Source organism: Chanos chanos, chromosome 5, assembly GCF_902362185.1.
Source record: "Chanos chanos chromosome 5, fChaCha1.1, whole genome shotgun sequence".
NCBI classification, from domain to species: domain Eukaryota; kingdom Metazoa; phylum Chordata; class Actinopteri; order Gonorynchiformes; family Chanidae; genus Chanos; species Chanos chanos.
In genome coordinates, this window is record NC_044499.1 from 52,677,285 (window position 1) to 52,692,922 (window position 15,638).

General features: G+C 46.4%; 1 protein-coding gene across 1 annotated transcript in view; it reads left to right on the top strand.

The window, feature by feature from the left end:
- Positions 1–14,984: 14,984 nt before the first annotated feature.
- The window catches only part of gabrz (gamma-aminobutyric acid type A receptor subunit zeta), a 9,593-nt gene continuing 8,939 nt past the window's right edge, over positions 14,985–15,638 (top strand). The window contains exons 1-2 of the mRNA XM_030773841.1: positions 14,985–15,081; positions 15,609–15,638. The exon at positions 15,609–15,638 is cut by the window's right edge and continues 38 nt beyond it. Coding sequence (XP_030629701.1) covers positions 14,985–15,081; positions 15,609–15,638 — 127 coding nt within the window. The remainder of the gene's footprint in view (positions 15,082–15,608) is intronic.

The following is a 15,638-nucleotide window of genomic DNA, read 5'->3' on the forward strand; positions in this document are numbered from 1 at the left end:
GTGTACGTGTGTGTGCGTGTGTGTGTGAGTGTGTGAGTGTGTGCATGCGTGCGTGTGTGTGTGTGTGTGAGTTTGTGTGTGTGTGTGTGTGCGTGTGTGTGTGTGTGTGTGCGTGCGTGTGTGTGTGTGTGCGCATGTGTGTGTGCGTATGTGTGCGTGCGTGTGTGTGTGCGCATGTGTGTGTGCGTGTGTGTGTGTGTGCGTATGTGTGCGTGTGTGTGTGTGTGTGTGTGTGTGCGTGTGTGTGTGTGTGTGTGTGCGTGTGTGTGCGCACTGTGGTGCAGGGCTCTGTTGTCTGACATGCATCTCCACAGCTGCATGCAGATGAGCCTCCTGCTGGAAGACTGAGCAGAGAAACAGAGAGTGAACTCAGAACAGCAGCAGTGCAGAGAAACAGAGAGTGAACTCAGAACAGCAGCAGTGCAGAGAAACAGAGAGTGAACTCAGAACAGCAGCAGTGCAGAGAAACAGAGAGTGAACTCAGAACAGCAGCAGTGCAGAGAAACAGAGAGTGAACTCAGAACAGCAGCAGAGCAGAGAAACAGAGAGTGAACTCAGAACAGCAGCAGAGCAGAGAAACAGAGAGTGAACTCAGAACAGCAGCAGAGCAGAGAAACAGAGAGTGAACTCAGAACAGCAGCAGTGCAGAGAAACAGAGAGTGAACTCAGAACAGCAGCAGTGCAGAGAAACAGAGAGTGAACTCAGAACAGCAGCAGAGCAGAGAAACAGAGAGTGAACTCAGAACAGCAGCAGTGCAGAGAAACAGAGAGTGAACTCAGAACAGCAGCAGTGCAGAGGAACAGAGAGTGAACTCAGAACAGCAGCAGAGCAGAGAAACAGAGAGTGAACTCAGAACAGCAGCAGAGCAGAGAAACAGAGAGTGAACTCAGAACAGCAGCAGTGCAGGTGTGGGTGTGTGTGTGTCTGTGTGTGAGTGAACTCAGAACAGCAGCAGTGCAGAGAAACAGAGAGTGAACTCAGAACAGCAGCAGTGCAGGTGTGGGTGTGTGTGTGTCTGTGTGTGAGTGAACTCAGAACAGCAGCAGTGCAGAGAAACAGAGAGTGAACTCAGAACAGCAGCAGAGCAGAGGAACAGAGAGTGAACTCAGAACAGCAGCAGTGCAGAGAAACAGAGAGTGAACTCAGAACAGCAGCAGAGCAGAGAAACAGAGAGTGAACTCAGAACAGCAGCAGTGCAGAGAAACAGAGAGTGAACTCAGAACAGCAGCAGTGCAGAGAAACAGAGAGTGAACTCAGAACAGCAGCAGAGCAGAGAAACAGAGAGTGAACTCAGAACAGCAGCAGTGCAGAGAAACAGAGAGTGAACTCAGAACAGCAGCAGAGCAGAGAAACAGAGAGTGAACTCAGAACAGCAGCAGTGCAGAGAAACAGAGAGTGAACTCAGAACAGCAGCAGTGCAGAGAAACAGAGAGTGAACTCAGAACAGCAGCAGTGCAGAGAAACAGAGAGTGAACTCAGAACAGCAGCAGAGCAGAGAAACAGAGAGTGAACTCAGAACAGCAGCAGTGCAGAGAAACAGAGAGTGAACTCAGAACAGCAGCAGTGCAGAGGAACAGAGAGTGAACTCAGAACAGCAGCAGTGCAGAGGAACAGAGAGTGAACTCAGAACAGCAGCAGTGCAGAGGAACAGAGAGTGAACTCAGAACAGCAGCAGTGCAGGTGTGGGTGTGTGTGTGTCTGTGTGTGAGTGAACTCAGAACAGCAGCAGTGCAGAGGAACTGCCCGTGTATGGAAGGAGAGGACACGCGGGGCCAGACTGATTTTGAGTGGACACTAAAATTGCATTAAGCTTAAAATGACCTCTTATCCTATTGTCTAAAACAGCTCTGTCAGTGTTGATCAGATGCGTTCCACTGGTTATCATGTAATGCATTTAATTGGTCAAACTGGGCTGTTTTCCGCTATACGGATGTTCACCATTAGAGTCTTAACACTCAGCCATCACAGCCGGTGCTGTGAATCCCTTTGTTTTTAACAGTTGGACTGACGGTAGACTTTGGTTGATCCTTCCTTTTAACAAAGTCTAGACACCTAAAAAACGTGGGTTAGAAGTAACTGAAGAAAACTGATTACTTTTAGTAATGTATAGAACTTTGTGTGCGTGTGTGTACATTGTGTTCAATGTTTATTTCATACTATCATTGAATAGCTGTATGTCACTGTGTTCAGGAGCCTGAGTACACATGAGCTTACACATCTGATTCATCAGTGTTAGCTATCTGTTTAGTCATCTGAGTCATTTAGAGTCATTTTTGCCTCATACTCATCATGTAATCTATGCTCTACACAAAGCTCTAAAAGATTTTTCACATTTAACGAATAAGTGAGTAGTTATTCATATGTTTGAATGTTACACACATAATAAAGATGTTTGGAGAAGTCCTTATAGGATGTTCATTCATTCTCTCATTTTCTAAGCTGCTTATCCTAATTAGAGTGGCAGGGGGCGCTGGAGCCTATCCCAGTGCTCACTGGGCGAAAGGTGGGACAACAGCCTGGACAGGTCACCAGTCCATCACAGGGCAGACACACAGACAAACACTCACTCACACCTAGGGGGCAATTTAGGGTCTCCATGTCACCTGACCTGCATGTCTTTGGACTGTGGGAGGGAACCGGAAACCCGGTGGAGTATGATGTATGGGCCAGGAATCGAACCCGCTACCCACTGCACCACCCACTGCACCACCATGTGCCCAAGCTCAGTAATCTGATATTCTAATAAGGTAACAGATATATGAGCTGCTGGTGCAATCAGACATTAAATCAGAGTCTAAACAGAAACACCCCTGTCAATGCCTTTTTCAGTTCAGTCCAGGTCTAATACTAGTGGTTGTCAGGGAAACCAGCCCCTGGTATAATAAAGCAGAACGTTATACAGTGTTGCTGGGACGGAGCAGCAGAGATATGGGAATGATGATGAGAACACCGTTCTGTCCTCAGTACATCACGCCCTGACCTCAGACAGGATTCAGTACATCACGCCCTGACCTCAGACAGGATTCAGCACATCACGCCCTGACCTCAGACAGGATTCAGTACGTCCTGCCCTGACCTCAGACAGGATTCGGCACGTCACGCCCTGACCTCAGACAGGATTCAGCACGTCACGCCCTGACCTCAGACAGGATTCGGCACGTCACGCCCTGACCTCAGACAGGATTCAGCACGTCACGCCCTGACCTCAGACAGGATCCTATAGACTGTATGGACCAATGACACTAACCACAACTGTTGCATCCCATTGGCCTGTGTGTGTGTGTGTGTGTGTGTGTGTGTGTGTGTGTGTGTGTGTGTGTGTGAGAGTATGTGTGTGGGGGTGTGCATGTGTGTGTGTGTGTGTGTAGTGGGGGGAGTTCTGTAGCACACAGCAGTGATGTATAATCACAGATCATGTTGTAGGAATGTAGGATTACCTGCAGCAGCTCCCAGATAAACAGCACACTTCATACGACACACTCCGTTCATATGACACTCCGTTCATATGACACTCCGTTCATACGACACACTCCGTTCATATGACACTCCGTTCATACGACACACTCCGTTCATATGACGCAATCCCCGTTCATATGACGCAATCCCCGTTCATATGACACTCCGTTCATACGACACTCCGTTCATACGACACTCTGTTTATACGACACTCCGTTCATATGACACACTCCGTTCATATGACACTCCGTTCATATGACGCACTCTGTTCATATGACGCACTCCGTTCATATGACACTCCGTTCATATGACGCAATCCCCGTTCATATGACACTCTGTTCATACGACACTCCGTTCATACGACACTCCGTTCATACTCTGTGTTTTTACATCTATCTATCTATCTATCTATCTATCTATCTATCTGTCTGTCTATCTATCTGTCTGTCTATCTGTTTGTGTGTGCCTTATTCCCCCCCGGTGGTGAAGATGGCGTTCAGTGCTTTCATTAGTACTTTTCTTTTCACTCTTTTTTTTGGACAGATAGACGTTGGAGACATCAGCAGCCATGCGTTCTCCTCGCACAGGTGACAAGGTGATCTTCATCTTCAAGGTGATCTTCATCGTCCTCATTAGCAGGTAAAGGAGCCTGAGCGTCTGTTTTTACTCTTCTCCTCAGCCTGTGCGGTGACACCCTGTGTCTCTGAGACCGTGTTTGAATTGTCCTGGTTCCAGTTCATTTTTGTCTATATGGGAGATTTTAGCATCTGTATGATGGATTGACATGTCAGACGACCCCACACACTAAACCTTAAAACTCAGTTCCCAAACCTCTGCTGTATTCAGTGCTGGAAAGCCTGTGTCATGTGGGAAGTGTATTGAGTTTCTGTAATGGGCTGCCAAACCTCAGAAGCCCTGCACTGTCAGAGCTCACAGAGAAACTCATTTTAGTCTCTAACATTTTATGGGCGATGAGCTTATGCGATGATGTTGTCCCTGAAAAGACAGGCGAGGTGTCATTTTTCCCTCTCTGCTCCTTTGGCAGCGAATGAAACACCACAGCTGCCTTAAGGACGCATTCACGCAGGATTATGTGGGCAAAGAAAAAAAGGTGTAGATTTGGTAGGATGGAATTACAGTTAATCCCTGCAGAATTTTCGGGTGGCTGAATGGGTGTATTGCAGTGTGCGTGTGGGCGCAGACGAAAATAACACTCTTCACGTCCTGTCAGGTTCGCTGTGAAGAGGTGCTGGTGGAATCTTATCTGCGCGTGCAGCAGGACGGACGGTTGCCGCAGCGTAACACGATTACAGCTGACCCGGGATCGGGAGAATTGATTGATTCATGGAAATCTGTTTGGTTTTAGCATGAGAGTCCAGGCAGATTACGCTAACGAGATCTGAGTTTGACTGATTCGCTGATTCCCCAGGTCAGAGGAGGTCTGTGTTGCTTTTTAATGGAACCGCAGAGCGGTCGGGCCGAGGAGGGTTTGCAGTATGTACGTTCTGTGAATGGACACAGCTCTCTGGGGGAGATGAAAGGGGGGTGTGGAGTGATGGGGGTGGGGTTGGAGGGGGGGGGGGGCAGGAGTCAGCGCCCAGTCCGCCTCACCATCTGTGCCCCTCGCCCGCCAGCCAGCGCAGCAGACGGGACGGCTTCACAGAGCGTGCTCAAAAAAGCCTCCAAAAGACACATGACAAGTCAAGCTCTGAACGCTCCTTTTTCGTCCACCCTGTTACAGACAGAGTTAAAACCACTGGATCCTGTTATATTAGAGGGGCATTAGTCTGAATGATCAGACTTCAGTTCACTAGTGTTCAGGGATTAATCCGCTGGACAGATTTGTCTTGTATTCACAGTGGTAACTGACTGCAGTGGCCTGGATTGGAAGCCACATAATGTTGACCTGTTTTTCATGCTTTTAATAATTTGTGTATTGCTTTGAAAACACTGTCTAACCATTATAGTTATTTGAGCTAAATTTTATTGCTTGGTTTATCGAGATCATGGCTCTCCTTTTGTGAACTGGAAACGGCTCTTTTTCGGAGTCTTAAACACGGTTCCACCCAGAGGACGCCTTCCGGGCTGGCTCTCCTCATGATCGGGCGAACCAGTGCTTGTCGTGTTATTACTGCAAAAACCGTATTGAACGTATGGAGGACGGCTGCCTTTGGCTGGGTTCTGCTGTGTCATGGAGACTGGACCAGCAGCACAAACCCTGCACACAGAGTTACAAACCTTTGCAGGCTCTGCAGTCATTTAACAGGTGACCAAATAAGGGCGTCCTGTCAGGCAGCTTTCCTCTTGTTTTAAGTCTGAGCCTCTTTGCTGATGTCAGCACTAACAGGTATGCAGTGACTGTTTGTTTACACCTAGTATGTTATAAAGGGTTAAACCACGAAACAGCTGGTACATGGAAGGCAAGACGGTACAGTACATATGGGATCATATGAACACACATGGGTAAGTTTGTAGAGGCAGTAGGGTTATGAAGGTCAGTGTATTTGGTTAGTTTGTAGAGGCAGTAGGGTTATGAAGGTCAGTGTATTTGGTTAGTTTGTAGAGGCAGTAGGGTTATGAAGGACAGTGTATTGTTAGTTTGTATAGACAGTAGGGTTATGAAGGACAGTGTATTGTTAGTTTGTAGAGGCAGTAGGGTTATGAAGGACAGTGTATTTGGTTAGTTTGTAGAGGCAGTAGGGTTATGAAGGACAGTGTATTGTTAGTTTGTAGAGGCAGTAGGGTTATGAAGGACAGTGTATTGTTAGTTTGTATAGGCAGTAGGGTTATGAAGGACAGTGTATTGTTAGTTTGTAGAGGCAGTAGGGTTATGAAGGACAGTGTATTTGGTTAGTTTGTAGAGGCAGTAGGGTTATGAAGGACAGTGTATTTGGTTAGTTTGTAGAGGCAGTAGGGTTATGAAGGACAGTGTATTGTTAGTTTGTAGAGGCAGTAGGGTTATGAAGGACAGTGTATTTGGTTAGTTTGTAGAGGCAGTAGGGTTATGAAGGACAGTGTATTTGGTTAGTTTGTAGAGGCAGTAGGGTTATGAAGGACAGTGTATTTGGTTAGTTTGTAGAGGCAGTAGGGTTATGAAGGACAGTGTATTTGGTTAGTTTGTAGAGGCAGTAGGGTTATGAAGGACAGTGTATTGTTAGTTTGTAGAGGCAGTAGGGTTATGAAGGACAGTGTATTTGGTTAGTTTGTATAGGCAGTAAAGTTATGAGGGACAGTGTATTTGGTTAGTTTGTAGAGGCAGTAGGGTTATGAAGGACAGTGTATTTGGTTAGTTTGTAGAGGCAGTAGGGTTATGAGGGACAGTGTATTTGGTTAGTTTGTAGAGGCAGTAGGGTTATGAAGGACAGTGTATTTGGTTAGTTTGTAGAGGCAGTAGGGTAATGAAGGACAGTGTATTTGGTTAGTTTGTAGAGGCAGTAGGGTTATGAAGGACAGTGTATTTGGTTAGTTTGTAGAGGCAGTAGGGTTATGAAGGACAGTGTATTTGGTTAGTTTGTAGAGGCAGTAGGGTTATGAAGGACAGTGTATTGTTAGTTTGTAGAGGCAGTAGGGTTATGAAGGACAGTGTATTTGGTTAGTTTGTAGAGGCAGTAGGGTTATGAAGGACAGTGTATTGTTAGTTTGTAGAGGCAGTAGGGTTATGAGGGACAGTGTATTGTTAGTTTGTAGAGGCAGTAGGGTAATGAAGGACAGTGTATTGTTAGTTTGTAGAGGCAGTAGGGTTATGAAGGTCAGTGTATTTGGTTAGTTTGTAGAGGCAGTAGGGTAATGAAGGACAGTGTATTTGGTTAGTTTGTAGAGGCAGTAGGGTTATGAAGGACAGTGTATTGTTAGTTTGTATAGGCAGTAGGGTTATGAAGGTCAGTGTATTTGGTTAGTTTGTAGAGGCAGTAGGGTTATGAAGGACAGTGTATTTGGTTAGTTTGTAGAGGCAGTAAAGTTATGAAGGACAGTGTATTTGGTTAGTTTGTAGAGGCAGTAGGGTTATGAAGGACAGTGTATTGTTAGTTTGTATAGGCAGTAAAGTTATGAGGGACAGTGTATTTGGTTAGTTTGTATAGGCAGTAGGGTTATGAAGGACAGTGTATTGTTAGTTTGTAGAGGCAGTAAAGTTATGAGGGACAGTGTATTTGGTTAGTTTGTAGAGGCAGTAGGGTTATGAAGGACAGTGTATTGTTAGTTTGTATAGGCAGTAGGGTTATGAGGGACAGTGTATTTGGTTAGTTTGTATAGGCAGTAGGGTTATGAAGGACAGTGTATTTGGGTAGTTTGTAGAGGCAGTAGGGTTATGAAGGACAGTGTGGATGTTTCAGATTCAGAGACTGATCCTTTTTTTTTTTTTTGAAGCAGAGGCTGAAGTTGTCGTTAATGAGGAGGTTTGGGAGGTGGTGGGGGGTCGGGGGTGGGGGGAGCAGATTTGAGAAACAGAGAAAGATACTGCCCGGTCACCAAGATGGTAGATCTGCACGAAATGAAACAGTCCATGTGAAAGAGAGAGCATGGGTTTAGATTGACTGTGGAGGTCCCAGTGGGAGACAGGCTGGTTTTGCTTTCCCTACATCACTGGAGCGGTTTTCACTCCCTCTGCCCGTTCTGTTGTCTGAAAACGTGAAGAAAATGAACTGAAGGAAACTGACGTCGGTGCTTCTCCTGTGGCCCAGCTCACCCTCACCGAGTTTAGAGTTTAAAACTGAGCTGCTCCTCTGGTTACATTAACGAGACTTTATGCTGAGATTTTAACGTCACTGTTCATTTGACATTTGTTTGGATGGAAAGAAAGAAACACGTCGTTCGTTGTGAGTGAAAAAAAAGGAGAACACATGACATGTCTCCCAACACAGGGATGTTACTTATGAGTTCTGACATGAGGATGCTTGGAAGAGGGTGACTCAGAACGTGTGCGTGTGTGTGTGTGTGTGTGTGTGAACGTGTGAACGTGTGTGTGTGTGTGTGTGTGTGAACGTGTGAATGTGTGTGTGTGTGTGTGTGTGTGTGTGAACGTGTGAATGTGTGTGTGTGTGTGTGTGTGTGTGTGTGTGTGAACGTGTGAATGTGTGTGTGTGTGTGTGTGTGTGTGTGTGTGTGTGTGTGTGTGTGTGTGTGTGTGTGTGTGAACGTGTGTGTGTGTGTGTGTGTGTGTGTGTGTGTGTGTGTGAACGTGTGAATGTGTGTGTCAGATGCCTGTACACACAGGGCGGAGACTTGACAGTTGCCACAGTCACTGTCCATACAGTGTTCTCTCAGCTCGCAAAACCAATTACCCATAATTCCCTCTCAGATGACTGGGCACGTGTCTGTAGACTGTGACCCTGAAAAAGTCAAAGGGCAGAGTCCTTTGATGGGCAGCGTGCCCCTGGTGAAGGCTTTGAAGAGTGGCATCCGCAGAGAATAGACTCACATCTGCTCACTGTCCATATGGCACTTTGGAAAAGCCCTTTTCTGCAGACTTTTATGTGTGGACAATTTTCATCGTTGGCCAAACTCATCTCATAGCTGTTATAATGTAGCGCTTTTCTTAGAATAATTTGCACTAACTATTATGATTGGACAGACCTGATTCAAAGGACATTTACGTTTAGTAATGTAGCGGATGCCCTTTTCCTGAATGACATATAAAAACACGACGCTTACAGTTAATTAGTGAAACATGAACATGGCTTCCTGCAGGGACCATGTGCTTTGAAAAAGATTTCAGCACAGAGTACAGCACCAAGGCTCAGAGCAAAGCTAAACCCAGAATCACTGCAGTGCAGTGAGCACAAAGACCAGGCGGTTCCTTAACAGCAGACAGTACAGACAGAGTGATGAAGCTTAGACAGTGAGAGCAGAGCTCAGAGCAGACCGGACAGCATAGCGTGCTCTGGTAGAGGTCTAATCTACACAGAGACATTTCTATCGCGGGTCGGGGCTGTCCTGATGGCTGGGGTCGGGGGTCGGGGGTCGGGGGTCGGGGGGGGGGGGGGTGAAGTGGATCAGCAGGAGTGGGCTTTCTGATGTAATGAGAACCGCGCCAAAGCATTGGCGGAGGGGGGCCTGGTGAGGGCAGTGCTGGGGGTAAAGACAGGAGTGGAGACGGAAGTGTGTTAAGTGATCAGGTGATCAGATGGAGGTGTGTTAAGTGATCAGGTGATCAGATGGAGGTGTGTTAAGTGATCAGGTGATCAGATGGAGGTGGGTTAAGTGATCAGGTGATCAGACGGAGGTGGGTTAAGTGATCAGGTGATCAGATGGAGGTGGGTTAAGTGATCAGGTGATCAGATGGAGGTGGGTTAAGTGATCAGGTGATCAGATGGAAGTGTGCAGCTGAAAAAGTTTGAAATGTTCATCAGCAGTGAGAGAGAGAAAGAGAGTGAGAGAGAGGGGATGTTTTGTTTGTTGTGGACATGTAAAGCCCTCTAAGACTTTAACTGGTGGTCGGAGAGGCATGTTCCAGTGTTAGAGTGGAGGAGGGTCACACTGGACCGTGTGACTGCAGAGAAACAGACTGTGAGTGTGATTTTGGCCGATCCTTTGGCGAGCTGGATTTCATCCATCTCTGCGCTGCTGCCCTGAGCAGAGAACGGTCTGACTGAAGGAGCCTGATGCTGATGGGCTGAGGAGTGGAGGCTGCTGGGTGAGTGGGGCTGGAGACAAGAGGACAGTGGGAGTCAACAGACACTGACAGAGAGGATTTCAGACCAAAGCATCAGTGTCATGTGACCGGACCAAAGCATCAGTGTCACGTGACCGGACCAAAGCATCAGTGTCACGTGACCAGACCAAAGCATCAGTATCATGTGACCGGACCAAAGCATCAGTGTCACGTGACCAGACCAAATCATCAGGATCATGTGACCAGACCAAAGCATCAGTATCATGTGACCAGACCAAAGCATCAGTGTCATGTGACTTTAAGGAAGTATCTCAGTGTCATGTTCATAGAAGGAACACAGTCAGTGGTATCTGAGAGAGGGAGACATCAGAACTGTAATCAGCGTGCGTGGTTTATAGACAGCCGCTGAGTGCAGTTGGGATGTAGAGACAGGGATAAGGGAGAGAAGGCTGATTTAATATACACAACAGTGTAATGAGTGAAGCATCACCTGACCCCTGACCTGCGGCCCGTGCGGAGCGCGGACAGAGTGTGTCGGCGACAGAGATCTGCGCGAGGTCTCGGCCGAGAGCGGAGGACCAGCGTAGCAACACGAGCACAGATGAAATGAACTGATACGGGGTGTAGCCGAGATTCAGTAAATGGTTTACCAAATATCACTCCAACAGAAGCACCCTCCTCTCTCTCCCCCTGCCTCTCCATACTCAACAGAGTTCTTAATCAGACTCTTTGCGCCAAGGTATCACACGGACAGGCTGAGCAGCTGAGACTGCTGACACTAAATATGAAATGACTGCAGGTTTTCACCAATCAGCAGCACTCCGCCCTAATTACATGCCCTGGTAAATAAGTAATAAAAAACAAGTGAATCTACCACAGCCCTACTCAAGCATAACCAGAGAATGAATTTGAGAACGAGTCTAACCCATGGAAAGGGATGAACTGGACTTCTGATTGCTGTGGACAAACATACTTTACCCAGTGTGAGGTACAGTCAGACATAGTCTTGTTAGAACAAGACAGAAACTCTTAATGCTCTGAGAAAACAGGGATGTATTTGGTTGTCAGAGAGGTGTGGTGTTGAGGTCTGAAAATCAACACGACAAAAACGTGAACAACACTAATCAAAGCTTGTGTGACAGGATGTAGCAGAGGAGAAGGCAGGAAGTGAGAGCAATTATGTGTGTAGGATGGTTGGATCTTTATCACGACCGAGATATTTTTAGACATTAACCACAATGTATACAGAGACAAAACCGCAAGACATTTTTAGGCATTAACCAGAAGGTATACAGAGATAAGAACACAAGATATTTTAGGCATTAACCAGAAGGTATTAAGAGATAAAGACACAAGATATTTTTAGGCATTAACTAGAACATGTAAAGAGATAAAAAACGCGGGGCGCAGTTAAAAAGTGAAGACTGCTGTTGGACGGTTTTGGACAAATGTCGTGTTTTGGAGGCAGGGCGGGTGTGAGGTGTAGTGGTGTGTGGTGTATGATCATGGTCGGTCAGCCACATGATCTGTGGAACAGAAAACAATTGCCTTTGTTTGTCAACAGTATTGTCAGGAGATAAATAAAAAAAACAAAAACAAAGAGACTTTTGTGTCGGCCTACATGTGGTAAAGTGAAACACACACACGCGCGCGCACACGCACGCACACACACACACACACACAGACAATACACATGCATCCCGCACGCAACGCCCCCCCCCCCCCCCCCCCCCACACACACACACACACACACACACACATACACAGACACACACACGCACACACACACACACACACACACCCACACACACACACACCCACGCACACACACACTGAAGGTAAAATAAAATATCTGGATCAAAATGCCTGATGCTTGGGAAATGATGAAGTGAAACACATGATCTTATAAATACTGATATTCATGATGTTCTGATACCATGAATAAAAGGTTGATAAAAAAAGAATTATTGAAATTGAAATCGAAATTATTTTTTGTCAGAGCAGCTGCGATAAATAGTGTAACCCTGAGGTTTTAGGAGTTAGAGATTTTGAATTTTATAATGTGTTTTATAATTTTACATCACGGTCAAACCACGCGGAACACTCACTCACTCACTCACTCACTCATGAGCTAAGCTGCTTATCCTAATTAGGGTCGGGGGGGTGCTGGAGCCTATCCCAGTGCTCATTGGGCGAAAGGTGGGGAAACACCCTGGACCGGTTGCCGGTCCATCACAGGGCAGACACAGAGACACACAGACAAACACATTCACACACAATTTAGTATCTCCAATTCACCTGTCCTGCATGTCTTCGGACTTTGGGAGGAAACCGGAGCTCCCGGAGGAAACCCATGCAGACACGGGGAGAACATGCAAACTCCACACAGAGAGGACCCTGGGTGCCTGGCCAGGAATCAAACCTGAGACCTTCTTACTGTGAGGCAACAGCACCACCCACTGCACCCCCCCCCCCCCCCCCCCCTCCATGAGGAACATACAACACAAAAAATAGATCAATTTGTCTTTAAGCTCTGAATTTTGGAACACTCATCCTGCACTCTTGGCTTTAACAAGACAGGAAAGGATTAGGGTCAGGGTTAGGGTTAGGGTTAGGGTCAGGGTCAGGGTCAGGGCCAGGGTCAGGGTTAGGGTGGCTTTAACAGGACAGGAAAGGTTTCCACACAGATAGATGTGAAAACACACAGTGATTAATGGCTTTGTAAAAGGTCTGCTACATACTCTCTTACCCCATCTGCACTCTGACACACACACTCGCACTCTGACAGTATCTTCTTACTTAATCTAATTAGGTTTGAAAACACTGAGTTTGACATGAGTCATCTAAGTTTCTCTTGCTGTTTCCACTGTGGCTGTAAGCATGTGAGAGTCAACCAAAGGCTCTCTCTCACTGACTGGAAAGGCACCGCGACGTATTGTGGAATATTTATGAGAGAATTGTGTTGCTGTTATGCTGGGCTCCAGGGAGCTGTTACTGTAAAGCTGAATCCTATTACAGACTCTCTGTCATGGAGAGAGAGAGAGAGAGAGAGAGAGAGAGAGAGATTGTCTTGTCATGGAAGAATGCTAACAGTTTCACGGGCAGCCACCATCATCATTGTCACTGACATAATGAACTGTCAGACACGCTGATTGTTCCAGTGCAGTAAAGACACAGTGCACAGTGCAGTGCAGTAAAAACACAGCGTGCAGTGCAGTGCAGTGCGGTAAAAACACAGCGTGCAGTGCAGGGCAGTAAAAACGCAGTGCACAGTGCAGTGCAGTAAAAACACAGCGTGCAGTGCAGTGCAGTAAAAACACAGCGTGCAGTACAGTGCAGTAAAAACACAGCGTGCAGTACAGTGCAGTAAAAACACAGCGTGCAGTGCAGGGCAGTAAAAACACAGCGTGCAGTACAGTGCAGTAAAAACACAGCGTGCAGTGCAGGGCAGTAAAAACACAGCGTGCAGTACAGTGCAGTAAAAACACAGCGTGCAGTGCAGGGCAGTAAAAACGCAGTGCACAGTGCAGTGCAGTAAAAACACAGCGTGCAGTACAGTGCAGTAAAAACACAGCGTGCAGTGCAGGGCAGTAAAAACACAGCGTGCAGTACAGTGCAGTAAAAACACAGCGTGCAGTGCAGGGCAGTAAAAACACAGCGTGCAGTGCAGTGCAGTAAAAACACAGCGTGCAGTGCAGGGCAGTAAAAACACAGCGTGCAGTGCAGTGCAGTAAAAACACAGCGTGCAGTGCAGGGCAGTAAAAACACAGTGCACAGCGCAGTGCAGTAAAAACACGGTGCACAGTGCAGTATAGTGCAGTAAAAACACAGCGTGCAGTACAGTGCAGTAAAAACACGGTGCACAGTGCAGTACAGTGCAGTAAAAACACAGCATGCAGTGCAGTGCAGTAAAAACACAGCATGCAGTGCAGTGCAGTAAAAACACGGTGCACAGTGCAGTGCAGTAAAAACACAGCATGCAATGCAGTGCAGTAAAAACACGGTGCACAGTGCAGTGCAGTAAAAACACAGCGTGCAGTGCAGGGCAGTAAAAACACAGTGCACAGTGCAGTGCAGTAAAAACAGTGTGCAGTGCAGTGCAGTAAAAACACAGTGCACATCAGGCTGAAGCATCACATTTACTGGCTTTGGTAAATGTGAAATGTTTCAGGATAACGGTCGTCTGGCTTTGGTAAATGTGAAATGTTTCAGGATAACGGTCGTCTGGCTTTGGTAAATGTGAAATGTTTCAGGATAACGGTCGTCAGGCTTTGGTAAATGTGAAATGTTTCAGGGTGATGGTCGTCTGGCTTTGGTAAATGTGAAATGTTTCAGGATAACGGTCGTCAGGCTTTGGTAAATGTGAAATGTTTCAGGATAACGGTCGTCAGGCTTTGGTAAATGTGAAATGTTTCAGGGTGATGGTCGTCTGGCTTTGGTAAATGTGAAATGTTTCAGGATGATGGTCGTCAGGCTTTGGTAAATGTGAAATGTTTCAGGATAACGGTCGTCTGGCTTTGGTAAATGTGAAATGTTTCAGGATGACGGTTGTCTGGCTTTGGTAAATGTGAAATGTTTCAGGGTGATGGTCGTCTGGCTTTGGTAAATGTGAAATGTTTCAGGATGATGGTCGTCAGGCTTTGGTAAATGTGAAATGTTTCAGGATAACGGTCGTCTGGCTTTGGTAAATGTGAAATGTTTCAGGATAACGGTCGTCTGGCTTTGGTAAATGTGAAATGTTTCAGGATGATGGACGTCAGGCTTGGTAAATGTGAAATGTTTCAGGATGACGGTCGTCTGGCTTTGGTAAATGTGAAATGTTTCAGGATGACGATGGTGTTGGTGTCCTGTCTAATTCTGAGTTAGTTTTGTTGCTGGTTATGTTCTGACTGAAGTGGCCATCCTGTCTGCAGGGTCATGGATGGCTTTGTCCTCGGTGCTGAAGAAATTCTGCCTCCAACCATTCAGAAGCTGATGAAAGGATACAACAAGTACCTGAGGCCTTTCTTTGGCAGTATGCAAACTTCATTCTCTATTCTCATCCACCCTTTTCTCCTAAATCCAGTCCCTTCCTTAAGCTGTTTTCTCATTTACCTCTTTGACTATTCCAGTAAAATTTACCTCTGTGACTACTGCAGTAAGATTTAACTCTTTGACTATTCCAGTAAGATTTACCTCTTTGACTACTGCAGTAAGATTTACCTCTTTGACTACTAGAGTAAGATTTACCTCTTTGACTACTGCAGTAAAATTTACTCACAGAGATATGCCTGGGCTTGTCCCACAGTAACCATAGTAACAGAGCATCTTCCTTGGCTACTTTTTTTGCCTTTTTTCAAGTGCAAGCTCTAAGATTATACCATTCTCTGTTGAATATGTTTAACTTTGCATGTCTGTGTAAATGTGTGTGTGCGTGTGTGCGTGCATGCGTGCGTGCGTGTGCGTGTTTGCGTGTGTGCGTGCGTGTGTGCGTGCGTGTGTGTGTGGTGTGTGTGTATTTCTGTGTGGTGTGGTGTGTGTGTGTGTGTATGTATCCTGCAGATGGGCCGGTCACAGTTGGTATGAGTCTAG